We start from the raw sequence: 14,446 nt of genomic DNA, 5'->3' as shown, positions 1-14,446 counted from the left end.
TCGTTGGAAGTAGAATTGTTAAGGATTAAGGAAAAGAGAAGAGCGGGCTGAGAATTTGAACAGCCTTACTCTCATCTCTCTTTAACAATGTGACACCGGCTGCCCGCCCTGTTGAAACTACAATGTGCTGAAGATGGACTACAAAACAAACATCTTATTTCGCCACAATATGTTCTAACCCTGTTGTTCTATGGTGGTCATATAAATGAGAACCGTCTCTTAAAAATATTCCTTTACAAAGTTTGAATTTTAAAGAGGAAGTAACATTTTGGGTCAGATTTACTAACGTCTGCAGCAGCAAAGACTTCTTTTGATGTTAAAAAACTTCTGGATTTACTGAAGCGGCTCAGTGTTAGTTTGCGACTAAAAGTTTTGGCATATGTTTTTGTAAGAGGTTCACTTTCAGGAGAAAAATAATTAAATAAGTCACACAAATGTAAATTACAAAGTCTGTGGCACACAATTTACTGCAAATTGCACAAAATCCAACATTGAAAGAAAAAAAAACATATCCTGCCTTATGCCTGTAGGGGTTGTGCTAGTTAGGACAGTTTAATTTTATGATGGGAAATGTTTGTGGAACAACTGTGTAATTTGGCTTAAGTTTTTATTTCAGTTCCAAAACTTTGGCTCTGTCCTGAAATTCTCCAGTCAGTCCCAACGCTGAGTGTTTTGAGGCTAGCCCCATTTATTATTTCTTAATAACACAGTTTTTAATGAAATCAAGCAGAAATGAGTTACACTTCTTTTGTTTTTGCAGTGCACACAGCTAACTCTCTCTGCTGAATATGTAAAAAATAAAAGTTTTACTGTGTTACATGCCTGAATGTTGCTCATGGTATGATGGGAAATAATGTTTTCCATTCTTTAGCACATTGAACAGTCAGTTTTCACAGAGTTCAGGTTTATAGGATGAAACAGTTTGTACTGATGCATCTGTCCTCTGGATAAATCTGTACCCGGGTCCTAATCCTCACAACACTTTGCACAGTGCTCAGGGATTTCTATCAGAACAGTTGTCTCTTATATCAAAAGCATTCTGGTTCTCCTTCAGCCTCCTCGTATTTATCTCAATTTCCTCGCTGTTGTCGGGGAGAGACTCATATATGAATCATGAGCTTATTCTGTATTGTTGAACCACTAAATTGTGCTGCTCTTTGCACACTTAGAGGTGAAGGGACCAGAGGCAGCAGCAGCAAAAACATCGGACAGCAGCAGCAGCCCAAGCCTCATAGTGCAGGAATATGAGGTGAGGCGCACACTGAGGGCAGTGAACCCCAGGAAGGCCGCCGGACCAGATGGGGTAACCGCAAGGGTCCTAAAAGAGTGTGCAGACCAGCTGGCTGGGGTCTTCACTAAAATCTTCAACACTTCACTGTCCCAGTCCTGCATCCCGCCGTGCCTAAAGTCAGCCACAATTGTCCCACTGCCAAAGCGTACTAACATTAGCAGCCTCAACGAATACCGACCAGTTGCTCTAACACCTGTTATAATGAAGTGCTTCGAGAAACTGGTCCGACGTCACATCATGTCCTGCCTGCCACCCACACTCAACCCGCTCCAGTTTGCATACAGAGCTAACAGATCAACTGAAGATGCCATCGCTACAACGCTCCACACCACCATCTCTCACCTGGAAGTGCAAGGCCGTTACGCCAGGCTGCTCTTTGTTGACTTTAGCTCTGCTTTCAATACGATACTTCCAGACAGACTAATAGTTAAACTGCTGGAAATTGGACTTCCTTCTACCACCTGCCGCTGGATCAGAGACTTCCTCTCAGATCGTGTACAGAGAGTTAGAGTGGGGCCTCATCTTTCCTCAGCCCTCAGCCTCAACACCGGCTCTCAACCAGGCTGTGTACTGAGTCCCCTACTGTACACTCTGTACACACATGACTGTGTTACACATTCACAGCACATTTCTGTGCTTTCTTTCAGTGCTTCCCCCCCTGAGATGTAATATGCTTTGAATTCTAGCCAATCATTTTACCTTTGCAAGCGTAGTAAGCGGGCACAGGTACATATGTTCTTTTAGAGCAGAGCTACAGATTAAAAATGTCCAAGGCAAAGCGGTCAAAAGTCTGGCTGTACTTCACAGCAAAATATGCAAACCCAGCAGCCTGCAACAAGTGCTTTAAGCTGATACTGTGCAAAGGAGGTAACACCTCGAATCTGATGAAACACCTGGCGACGTATAGCGTTTTTTTAAAAGCCGAGAAATGCGCCGTATTTGATAGCTTGCTGCGAGACCTCACACCGAGCACATCTACTGCGGGTGTGGTGCCTGTTATCGACCCGGAGTTAGCAACATCCCCCAAAAACCCGAAGAGGAGAGTCCTGGCCCCTAGCCCTGCCAGTGTAGCAGAAATGATGAGGATGATGATGCAGCAGCAGCCGTTCTTCTCTGCGTGAGTAGCTTAATGTTGTTCGTGTGTAATTTACGTTGAGTAGGCTAACCACGTTATTACATTAATGCATGTAAGGTGAACTAGCAAACATCATCATAGCTACATGCGGCTGTCTTCTTGTTTGATGGCAGATACTCCCTTCACCCTGGCCAAAAAGGCTAAAATGACCAAAGAAAAAGTGGAAACAGCTAAACATGAGAGGTTTTTGGACAAAGTTTGTGTTTTTTTCCATTGTTTAAGCACTGCTTCCAGCCAAGAGTGATACCATATATGCCCTATAGCTGCAGAAAAGGCTAACATTGTTATCTTTTTACAAAAGTCTACCCCCCCCCCCCCACCCCCCCACCCCCCCCACCCCCCCCCCACCCCCAGCTGAACATGAGAGGTTTTTGGACAAATTTGTGTTCTTCTCCATTACTTTAAGCACCGGCACTGTTTCAAAAGTACCGGTTTGGTACTGGTATGGATAAAACCAAACGATACCACCCATCCCTGTCCAAGATGTGTACATCCTCATCCTTGAAAGAGTGTCCACTGGCCTGTAGGTGTAAATAGACCAGAGGTTGTTTGGTTTCCCCGATGTATAAATCCTGGCAGTCCTCCTGGCACTTAGCAGTGTACACTATGTTACTCTGTTGTGTCGGGGGACCCGATCCTTGGGGTGGACCAATTTTTTGGTGCAGCGTGTTTGGGGTTTAAAAGCCACAGAGACCCGGTGTTTAGAAAAAATGTGTCTCAACTGCTCCATCCTCCTGACACATACGGGATCACTACAGGTTTTCGCTTAGGCAGCGGTTGTCCTTCTCTCCTGGATCAGCTGGAGCTTTCTTTAGGTGCCTTTCCAGCTTTGACAAAAGTCCAGCTGGGATAACCCATTTACTCAGTCAAACCTTAAATACTGATCCGTATGTGTAGGTTTACGGTATACGTAAGGGCGATCGTGGCTCAAGAGTTGGGAGTTCGCCTTGTAATCGGAAGGTTGCCGGTTCGAGCCCTGGCTTGGACAGTCTCGGTCGTTGTGTCCTTGGGCAAGACACTTCACCTGTTGCCTACTGGTGGTGGTCAGAGGGCCCGGTGGCGCCAGTGTCCGGCAGCCTCGCCTCTGTCAGTGCGCCCCAGGGTGGCTGTGGTTACAATGTAGCTTGCCATCACCAGTGTGTGAATGGGTGGATGACTGGATATGTAAAGCGCTTTGGGGTCCTTAGGGACTAGTAAAGCGCTATATAAATACAGGCCATTTACCATTTTACTATTACCAGTAAGTTTTAGATTTCCATCAGTAATGGGGGACATCTAAAAGCTGGTGTACCGTAAACCTACACATACGGATCAGTATTTAAGGTTTGACTCTCATCATCCACTGGAGCACAAACTGGGTGTCATCAGGATGCTACAACACAGAGCGAACACCATCCCCACTGACACAGTGGCCAGCTGCATTTATTGCATTGAAATGCAGCCAAAGCCGCGGAGTCAAGGAGGCCATTTATGTGAAAAGGGAAAGACCATCTCTGAAACGAGGAGGGGGCCTAACGGTACATCTTTCCCCATCTTACAATGCTGTGATTTCAGCCATTCCACAATTCTCTGTGAACGGTACTCATGGCTCGGTACTCTTTCATCAGCGGGTTTTGGTCAGTGGTTGCTGATCAATGGTCATGAGAATTTGAATAATTAAGATTAAGGAACTGACCTCCCAGCCCATTTGTTCCTCAGTGGGCTGGTTTCAGTCATTATGCAAATGTTTTGTTTATAAGATTGGGGAAACCTGCAGTCAGCTGAGACTGAAGAAGTCATTTGGATGAGTGATGAAACGTTTCTTCCACAAAACGCTACGTCCAGATGAACAGAATCAACTGTTGGAGATACACACTTCTCAGTTACTCATTATATATGCTCTGGTATTGATTACTTTCTTATGAATGTAGTGAACAGGCATCAGAACAATTAGTCTTCTACCAACACAGCAGATGTCTCTGACCATAAGACAATCCATTTATCCAGGAGTAAAATGACTGAACATGAGTATACTAAACAATGAAAGTATTATAAAAGACACTAGGAGAGAAATCATTGGATATTTACAAGAGAATAAGAATAGCCTGGTTGAGCCCACTTTAGTTTGGGATGCAGTCAAGGTGATAATGAGAGGCTGGAGTATGATGAATGTCGCGAGAGAGGTGATATCCCAAGTGAAAGAAGTTAGACAACAGATCTAAAGAACAGACCCAATATTATGTCACAGAGATGGTTAATGATATTAATTTATCATCCACATAAGTAAATCCTAAAAAGTTGGTTTATCTGAACGTAGTGTTTTCAGCGGTAGAAACATTTAATCTCTCATCTAAGTGACTTCAGTCTCAGCTGAACAATAGGCTGTGAGGTCAGTTCCTTGATCATTAATATGCAAATTATCATGTCCATTGATCAACAACGACTGATCTCATAAATGACTGTTTTATTTTCTCCCTCAGGCCTCCTTTCTACAACAGTCTTTTTACATATCCTCTCAGTACGCATTATTTTATCTCCTCCTGTCTTACCTGACATCAACAGGTTCCCATACCTTAGAATTCTTGCTTGTTTGACCTTTTCTATCATCTTTTTCAGTTCTCTTGATACCACAATCGGACTTAATCGTATGTTCTCATTCTTCTTCTTCTTAAGGTTCAATATTAATTTGAATTCCTCTCTTACTATTTGAAGCACTCACTTCATTTGAACCAATTTCCCCTATCGCCCGTTTCCAACTTGGCGTTCCAACCAGACTTTCATTGTCGTCAATTCATTCATTGTAGTCCAGTCAAAGGCCACCTTATGCTAACTGCCGTCTACCTTCTTCCTCCAAAATTAAGCCAGCCTCCACGAGAGCTTCTCTAGCTAGGTAGGTCACATCTGCTTCCAGCATCTCATCCTGGTAGAAACTCCGCGATGAAGCTGGAACTCTTTCCAAACACAGGAAACAGATCAGGGAGCAGAGACCCACGTGGTTCACGCTGATCTCAGCTATGATCCGGGAGACAAGGGTGGGCAGATCCCGATCCAAATATTTGTAGAGGAACCAGAGGAAAAGGCAATGGTGACTGGAATTCTTTGTGTTTCTTCAAGCATTTTCACCTATAGTTTGAGGGACTTCTTCAGTTCTGAGACCAATTGATGGAGATCCCAGATTTTACGCTATAGTGCAAGCGTTTCCTTTGGAGAGTAATTTACCAAAGTTGAAAGAGTAACCTTTATGTCACGGCTGGGGGCAGTCGTGTGGAAAAAAGGATCCAAAATGCAGGTACTGGCTGGGGTGCGAGTGAGTTTTTATTTACAGCGGTGAGAAGGTGACAAAACAGGAAGAGCAGAGCAGGGAGTAAACAAACCTAAACTGGGAAAACTAAAGAACAAAACTTAAAGCAGACACTCACGGGAGGAGGAGCAAAATGCACAAAGAGAGATGGCAGAGAGACGCAGAATGAATACCGGGTAAAAGAATAATGCAGACTGACATGGAACTAAACAGACAACGTGACAGAGAGCACAGGAAAACACAGGGCTTAAATACACGGGGAGTAATCAGGGAATGGGCCACAGGAGGGAGACACAGCTGGGAGCAATTAGGCTAACGAGACAGGGAGAGGTAAAACTGAACACACTGACATGAGACATGAACTTTCAGAATAAAACAGGAAACTAACAGACACAGAGAACCAGACAGGACACTGAACTTGACAGGCAGACTCATGAGCAGACACAATAACACCATGGACAGACAGAGGGAACACAGAGAAGTGGGAGCAGGCAGGCAAAGAACAGAAACCTAAAAAATAGCAAAATCACAACAGAATACACACTCGGAATGAACAAAAGCATAAGGAAACACAAAACACTGAGTCCTCAGACTCAGGACCATGACACTTTATCCTTCAAGAAAAAACAAAAAGAAGAAAAAAAAAACCCTCCACACTGCACAATAAGAATATAGAAACTGATTTATTCATTTGACTACTGAAAAAATGTTTTAAAGGTTTTCTTTAGCATCTTTATCACTGTCAGTTTTGCAGTTTTTTTGCTGACAGAGACATCACTCATGTCCCTCACACTAAACAATTAAAGAACCAATTAGAAATAAGCCCTGAGCTGACAAACAACAACAGAGTCCTCTGAGAACTTTAATCTCTAACAGTTCTTTGATGCTTTATCCAAATTTTCTAAAAATACTTTACCCTCTGCAGGCCAACACTGTATATATGAATGTGTTCTTTGCTTGATTAAATGAAGCATAAATAGACTCACTGCTCCACCTTGTGGTATAAATTTCTTTATAAATTATTGCATTGAAATGCAGCCAAAGCCAATTCAGATTCAAACAGAATTTTAAACAGTAAAATAGAAATAAAGACTTCAAAAACAATGAAAATATAAAACTAGAAAAATATTGAACTTATTAGATTATTGCAGTGTTCTTCTTTAAACATGAAGTTTGAACTTTTGCTGTAATAGTAACTGGATGTAAAATATATTTCTATAGATTTATATTACAAGCACTACTGCTAAACACTATTGTTTCCTGAAGGAAAATTATTTGAATGTAAGAGGGATAAATAAAATAAAGTAATAAAATTTCCCACACGTGGGACAAATAACGGTTATCTTATCTTATTTATGCAAAATTAAAAGAAAGAAAATTGATGTGCATATCTTTACTTACACCTTCCCAAATTAAACATTCAGGATTACTCCCTGCAGGTCCAGAAATCAAAGCTACATCATCAGATCCAAGTCTGACATCAGCTGACACTTTTTGCAGCAGATTCCAGCTGAACTCTGTGGAGCCTGATCTGATTTTAAGTCTGACCCAGAAACCAGAAGAGGATCTTCAGATTCATTGTGATCCAGAGATGGGAGTGATTTCATGATGACGCTGATGTTTGCACAGAGCAGATGATGAAGTGAACGTTTTTGCACATTGGTAACAGTGAAAGAGTTTATTTGAAACGTGGGATCGTTTGTGATCGGAGTATGTAGTGAGATTCCTAAAACTCTTGTCACACTGGTCACAGATGAAGTTCTCTTCAATGTGTCTATTTTCATGTTTGTTACGAGACCCTGGATGTGAAAAGCTTCTGTCACAGTGTCTGCACTTGTATGGTTTCTCTCCTGTGTGGACTCGTTTATGACATTTAAGCTCACCTGCAGTGGTGAAGGATGACCCACACTGGTCACAGACATGCTTTTTAACCCCACTGTGGAAGAGTTCGTGTTTTTTTAAATCACCTAACGTGGGGAAGCCTTTCCCACATTCTTTGCAGTAGCTCATTTTGTCTCCAGTGTGTCTACGTTGATGTATTTTTAGGTTTCGTTGCTGAGTGAAAGTTTTTCCACAAAGGTCACATCGAAAGTCTTTCCCACCACCACAGTGACGACAGGGTTGAGAACTGGATCCATCTGTGCCGCTCTGCTTCTAAACAAAGACACAAAGACAGTGTACGTCAGGGAATTCCTTCAACTTTATCATCCTGAACGTTGCCTTAAATAAAGAGCATCTCTGCCAACGTCCAATTACATTTCTTCTGTTTACATTATAACACTCAACTTAGTGGGCTACAATAACTGTCTTTGATGTAGAGGAACAGCAACAAGCACTGGTACCCTGGCTGCAAACAGAGGCTCACCATAGTTTGAGGAAATGTAAGTAAAACCTATAGACTATTAAAAGTAATGCATTAAAGAATAAAGTTACATTGAAACCAAGCACCATTGTTTTTGATGTGTCACATGGCCCTCTTCCTATTGAAAAAACAAAAGTTGCATCCAAGATGGCCGACTTCTAAATAGCCACCATGGTCACCAGCCATCTTGATGAGTTTGCTCCCTCACATATACTAATGTGCCACAAACAGGACTTTAATATCACCAACCATTCCCATGTTATTACGGTGTATCCATATAACTGGCCCACCCTGTCTTTACATGTAACATTGTTATGAAAAAAAATGTCAAAAGCAACCACTGGCCCCCGTGCATCTTCACTTTATAAAATTTGGCCCTTTTTACAAAAGGTTTGGACACCTGTGCTGTGCATAAAGCAGGGGTGTCAAACGTACGGCCCCCGGGCCGGATCAGGCCCACAAACGGGTTTAAAACGGCCCGTGAGATGATTTTGTAAAGTATAAAAATGAGCAGCAATTTTTCAATAAAGAAACTGCTGTTCCAATTGTGTCCATTGGATGGCGCAATAGCAATTGTGAGCTACTTTGTTTTGCCTGCGAAATTTAAACCTGATGTGCTTTGGCACCCTTATCGCCCCAATATGTCTCTGTCAAAAAAAAGAAAAGTGGATGCAGAGTGCAGAGTGTTCCAAGAAAAATGGTCATCCTCCTATTTATTCACGGAAGTGAATGGGAAAGCTGTATGTTTGGTGTGTTCCCAGCATGTTGCAGTGCTGAAAGAATATAACCTCCGTCGCCACTATGTGAGTCTTCATGCCGACAAATATGACAACTTTCAAGGACAGCGGAGAAGAGAGAAGGTGAATGAACTGTTGGCGGGTCTGAAGAAACAGCAGTCTGTGTTTACTCACAGCCGAGACATCAGTGATGCTGCAGTGAAAGCTAGCTACCTCATTGCTAACGAAATTGCACTAGCTTCAAAACCATTTAGTGAGGGTGAATTTGTAAAAACATGTATGATGAAGGCATCGGAGATTGTGTGCCCTGAAAAGCGCCAGGCCTTTGCAAATATCAGCCTGACAAGAAACACAGTTGCCGACAGGGTTTCTGATCTTTCAGTGGATTTGGACAGCCAGTTGAAGCCAAAAATAAAGTCATTTATTGTGTTTTCACTTGCAATTGATGAAGGCACGGACATTACAGATGTTGCACAACTGGCAATTTTCATCCGCGGAGTTGATGACACATTGACCGTCACCGAGGAGTTCGTGGAGTTGGTACCGATGACAGATACAACGACCGCGGCTGATATTTTCACTGCACTCATCGGCGCGCTGGACAGGGTGGACTGGTCCCGCGCTGTTAGCCTGGCTACAGATGGTGCGCCCTCAAAGCAGGCGTTGTAAAAAAGTTCAGAGATAAAGTGCAATCTGCAAATGGAGGATGTGATTTTTGGACTTTTCACTGTATTTGGCACCAGGAGGCTTTGTGTTGCAAGTCACTGAAAATGGATAACGTCATGAAGGTGGTCATCCAAACTGTTAATTTCATCCGATCCAGAAGCCTCAATCACCGTCAGTTTGACAGTCTTCTCAGAGAGAAAGACCACATCTATGGTCTGCCATGCCACACTGAGGTAAGATGGTTGAGCCGAGGTGCTGTGCTGAGGCGTTTCTTTGATTTACGAGAAGAAATTGAACAGTTTATGGAAGAAAAGGGCAAACCAGTGTTAGAATTTCATTCCGCAGAATGGATGCAGCACCTTGCATTTATGGTGGATGTTACAGAGGACCTGAATAACTTGAACAAACAGCTGCACGTTGTCACGCAGTATTATGACAGCATACGTTCTTTCAAGTTGAAGCTGTTATTGTGGGAGACGCAGCTCGCTGGTGGTGATGCAGCTCACTTCCAAAGTGTGGCAGATATGAAGCGGTTTAAAGATAAAATAACGGGACTGTTACTAGTTTGAGCAACGATTTCAGATTTTTGGTGAACTGGAGAAAGACTTCAAAGTTTTTTGCTCGCTGTTCACCGTGAATCCCTTTGATCTGCCTGTCAGGATCCAACTTGAAATAATAGACTTGCAGTGTGACTCGGATTTGAAGGGAAAATTTGCCGCAGCTGGCTTGAACACATTCTATCAGAATCTCTTGCCAGGTTACCCCAACTTGACAGCCCTCGCTACAAAACTGTTGTGCATGTTCGGAACCACGTATCTTTGTGAGCAAGTTTTCTCTGTAATGAGCATAAATAAAACAAAACTGCGCTCAAGGCTCACGCACAGGCACTCGAATCACATCCTGAAGTTAGCTGCCGCTCAGGATGTGAAGCCTGATATTGATGAGCTGGTGAAAGCTAAAAGATGCCAGGTATTAGGAGTCAAATAAACTATGCAACCCCACTGCAAGTGCTGCATGAGACACCCTGATGTAGTTCTGTGATCTGTGATATACTTCTGTGAATCACTGAGGCACTGTGTGCTTGTATGTTCTTAGTCCTCAGAATTTTCAAATAACTTGAGGTGTTTTGTAATTAATAGCCATGTTGTGCCTGTACTATTTTGAACATACTGTCCACAGGCTCTAGCTTTATTTTTATGTTGATCGTATTAAAACAAAGAAAACAATTTGAAGTTGTTGTTTTTAAGTTATATATACAATGATTTTACCAGTCCGGCCCACTTGAGAATAGACTTTTCTCCACGTGGCCCCTGAACTAAAATGAGTTTGACACCCCTGGCATAAAGTTTTTATGTCCTGTTGAGATTTGAAAATTACAAATAATTTAAATAATGAATCAGAACAAGTGCAACTGTAAATCCTCAAATATGGATACAAAGTTAGAGTAATGATTGTTCTTAGTTTGAAGACTTATTATGTTCTTTACTGACGTTTTCAAAATTCCAGTAGATGCCATTGAGTCCAGTAGAATTACTACATGCGAACATAATTTAATGAGCAGAGTTGATCCAAACAGTCAGTCTTAAATTAGAAGACAAGAATATACATACATACCTCACAGTGACTGCACTTGCAGAGTTTCTTCCTGGTGTGGATCTGTTGGTGTTCTTTCAGGTAATGTGGAGCTTTAAAAGTCTTCTCACACAGGTCACATTTATAAGGTCTCTCCTCAGTGTGGGTAAACTTGTGGTTTTGTAACCGTGCATGTGTTGTAAACAGTTTGCCACACTGATCACAGCACCAAACGTCATGTCCAGTGTGAATGCGGAGGTGTTTATTTCGGGTCTCTACACGACTGAAAGTTTTTCCACAAATGTCACAGCTGTATGCCTTAATTCCAGAGTGGGTAACCTGATGACACTGTAACTGGCTACTGCGAGCAAAAGTTTTACCACACTGATCACAGGTGTACGGTTTAACTCCACTGTGGACAAACTGGTGTGCTTTTAAGTTTCGAGGTTGGGCAAAAGATTTCCCGCACAAGTCACAGGTGTATGCTTTAACTCCACTGTGGATGAGTTGGTGTGTTTTTAAGCTTCCAGTGTGGGCAAAAGATTTTCCACACAAGTCACAGTTGCATGCTTTAACTTCACTGTGGATGAGTTGGTGTCTTTTTAAGTTTCCAGGATCAGTAAAAGATCTTCCACACTCGTCACAGTTGTACACTTTAACTTCACTGTGGATGAGTTGGTGTGTTTTTAAGTTTCTAGGATCAGTAAAAGATCTTCCACACTCGTCACAGTTGTACACTTTAACTTCACTGTGGATGAGTTGGTGTGTTTTCAAGTGTTTAGAACAGGCAAAATCCTTCCCACACTCATCACAGCTGTATGTTTTCTCTCTCTTTCTTCCGTGAGGTTTGTCGGCCTCCTGAGAGCGCTGACTTCTCGCTCCATGTTGGTCCTGCAGTGACAGAGATACAAACAGAGGCAGTGAGTGAAATGCAGTCGTGGAACAAACTGAAACTCCATTAGTGGAATCAAAGATGTCAACAAACACATTGTAGGTGTGTTACCACCAGAGATGGGCAGTAACGCGTTACAAGTAACGAGTAAAGTAAGGGATTACTATTGCAAAAACGGTAATTAGATTACCCGTAGGAACGGTGCGTTACTGCGTTACTAAAACCGTGATTTCTTTGCGATAATGTTTCATGACAGTGACGTAAGCGAGTGCGACGTTCGTGGCAACAGCTGTGTGCAGATCAACAATGGATAATATATCGAGTGCGGGAGAGAGTATGAGCGTGCAGCGTTTAAAGCGTGGAAGTACTGACCTTACTTTGAGTTTGATTCCATAAAAAGTGACAAAAACATTAGTGTCCGTTGTGCGTGGGAAGAAAACTTCTTTTTACAGGAAAAACCCTAAACTTCCAACAAGCACCGAGTGCTACGACGTAATGGGAAACTCACAGAGAAACTCGCGGATTCTTCCACTGACCGCCTGCGGCACACCTGCACCAGGGTAAACCTCCGCCTACCCCACTCCTGCTTTACAGGTGAAAATAGAGCAACAGGACCGCTGAGTCTTTGACTTTATTTATTTTCTGCTGTGTTTTACTTGCATCTATTTGAAAGACTGAGTGTAAACACAAAAAAAAATATATTTTATGTGCTGGAATGTGCAGAAAATAGGTTTAAATGTTAAACTAAATTTCTTCCAGTCAGAGAATGTTGCATATAATTAAATTTTTGCTTGATGCATAAAGTTAAAAGATTAAAACTAATAAAACAAGTTTAAAAAAGAGACTTTTCCATTTGATTACATTTTGTATGATGGATTATGCAGAAAAAGTAGAATTGGGCTGAAAGATCTATCGCTTTATCACCTATTCAGGTTGTAAATCGTGTTTTTAAAAAGTAACTAAGTAACTAAGTAATTAATTACTTTTGAAAATAAGTAATCAGTAAAGTAACGGGATTACTTTTTTGGGGAAGTAATCAGTAATTAGTTACTGATTACTTTTTTCAAGTAACTTGACCAACACTGGTTACTGCCACCTTCTGCTGATATTATCACATTACAATTATGAGCTACAATGAGAGTTGTAACCTGCACACAGGTTCAATAACAGAGATATTTTTGCTCACCTTTTGGGTTGAAGTCATTGTTTCCTCTGTAGTGGCTGAGCTGAGTCTAAATGGCTCGTCTCCTCCTGATGATCAGCTGGAACAAAAAATATATTTATATGTATTTCATCCTTGACCAAAAGAAGCTGAGATGGAAAGCTCAAATCCACTCAAACTAAATGTCTTCAGTCAGTGTGTCAGCCTCCAGTTAACAACAGTGGTGAGAAACTGCACTACTGAACCTCCACTGACTGAATAACTGTAGTTTGGTGCTTCATTTGAACCTCATAGATTTTATATAAAAACAATGGATAAAAACTTTGAAAAACTGAAGGTGAGCTGATAGTAAGAGGGTCATCATCTGACACTAGGGCTGCCACGATTAGTCGACTAGTCACAATTACGTCGAAAATCAAAATACGTCGACGACTCGTTTGAAGCTTTGTAAGATCCCAAAAGACGCAGGAATAAGTAGTAGGATTTAAGAGTGTAATAACGGACTGAAACAGAAGATGGCAGCACTGCATGTACAAGGATGCCAGCTGCCGTTAAACCCCGAAGAAGAAGGAGCTCGTGTCCCAGAATTCATAGCGCAGCCCAGCTCAGTTTCCAACAATGGCGGAGAAGTTTAATTTACTCTTATTATTCTTTCTGGGTCACAAAATAAACGTTTAACATATTTTCAGGCGAGAATGTAGCTGTGTAAACCTCAAATATCTGCTCAGTTTATCAAGACACCACATATTTTCAAAACTACCGGGCAAGTCACGTTAGAGCCTAGAGCTGGGCGATAGAACGATAACGATATGTATCGCGATATAACTTTTACTCGATAGAGAAATTAAGCTATCGCGATAGACCTCGCCGCTCTTGTCCTCTTAAAAAAAAAAAAAAAAGGTCAGCCAATCCAAATTAAGTAGCGCAGAGCCGAACCAATCACAGCCGCAGCGTCACGTCGCGTGACTTGTTACGTACAGCACAAGTGCCAAGCCGCACGTGTGTTTGTTTGGGAAGCAGCCAGCGGGTAATGGAGGAAATGAGTGTGCCGACTAGAAAAATCAACCGAGCGTGACCGAAGAGAAAACAGATGATGGTTCCAACGCCGGAGAGATTGTCGAACGGAAGAGCCATAGAAGTTCCGTAGTGTGAAGGTATTTCGGCTATTTCAAGTCTGACAAAAAACAGAGTAGCGTGCACTGTAAATTGTGCCGAAAGCAAGTCTGGAAATACAATAAACTGGTGCATGCGTCACACTGTGCGCCACGTTATTGTTTCGGTGAAATGAATTTCTACAATACTGTTACTGTTAATTCTACTCTCTGCAGTGTTTAAATGCTTACATATAC

The 14,446-nt window shown here is 42.0% G+C and overlaps 1 protein-coding gene across 2 annotated transcripts; it reads right to left on the bottom strand.

Moving 5' to 3' along the window:
* Positions 1–6,206: 6,206 nt before the first annotated feature.
* Positions 6,207–13,592, bottom strand: LOC102300209 (zinc finger protein 836-like). 2 transcript variants are annotated; one of them, XR_006053614.1, is made up of 3 exons: positions 13,122–13,590; positions 11,082–11,934; positions 6,207–7,860 (listed from the first exon to the last, which is right to left on the bottom strand). XR_006053614.1 is itself a non-coding variant. In XM_042216929.1 (3 exons), exons 1-3 carry the CDS (start codon positions 13,137–13,139, stop codon positions 7,282–7,284), a joined length of 1,446 nt encoding a protein of 481 aa, XP_042072863.1. In that variant the 5' UTR covers positions 13,140–13,592; the 3' UTR covers positions 6,208–7,281. The 2 variants fall into 2 exon arrangements, 1 of the variants encoding a protein (XP_042072863.1); XM_042216929.1 differs by having other exon boundaries at positions 6,208–7,860; positions 11,086–11,934; positions 13,122–13,592.
* Positions 13,593–14,446: the final 854 nt, after the last annotated feature.

Source organism: Haplochromis burtoni, unplaced genomic scaffold (genome assembly GCF_018398535.1).
Source record: "Haplochromis burtoni strain Fernald_Lab_line unplaced genomic scaffold, NCSU_Asbu1 Contig_1362, whole genome shotgun sequence".
In the NCBI taxonomy this organism is placed as follows: Eukaryota; Metazoa; Chordata; class Actinopteri; order Cichliformes; family Cichlidae; genus Haplochromis; species Haplochromis burtoni.
This window is presented reverse-complemented; position numbering and strand designations above follow the sequence as displayed.

Bases quoted from the DNA above. Each gene is read 5' to 3' on its own strand.
- LOC102300209 (XM_042216929.1), bottom strand. The intron at 7,861-11,085 runs GTATGTATGTAT...GTCTTTGTTTAG, and splicing joins GCAAGTGCAGTCACTGTGAG to AAGCAGAGCGGCACAGATGG.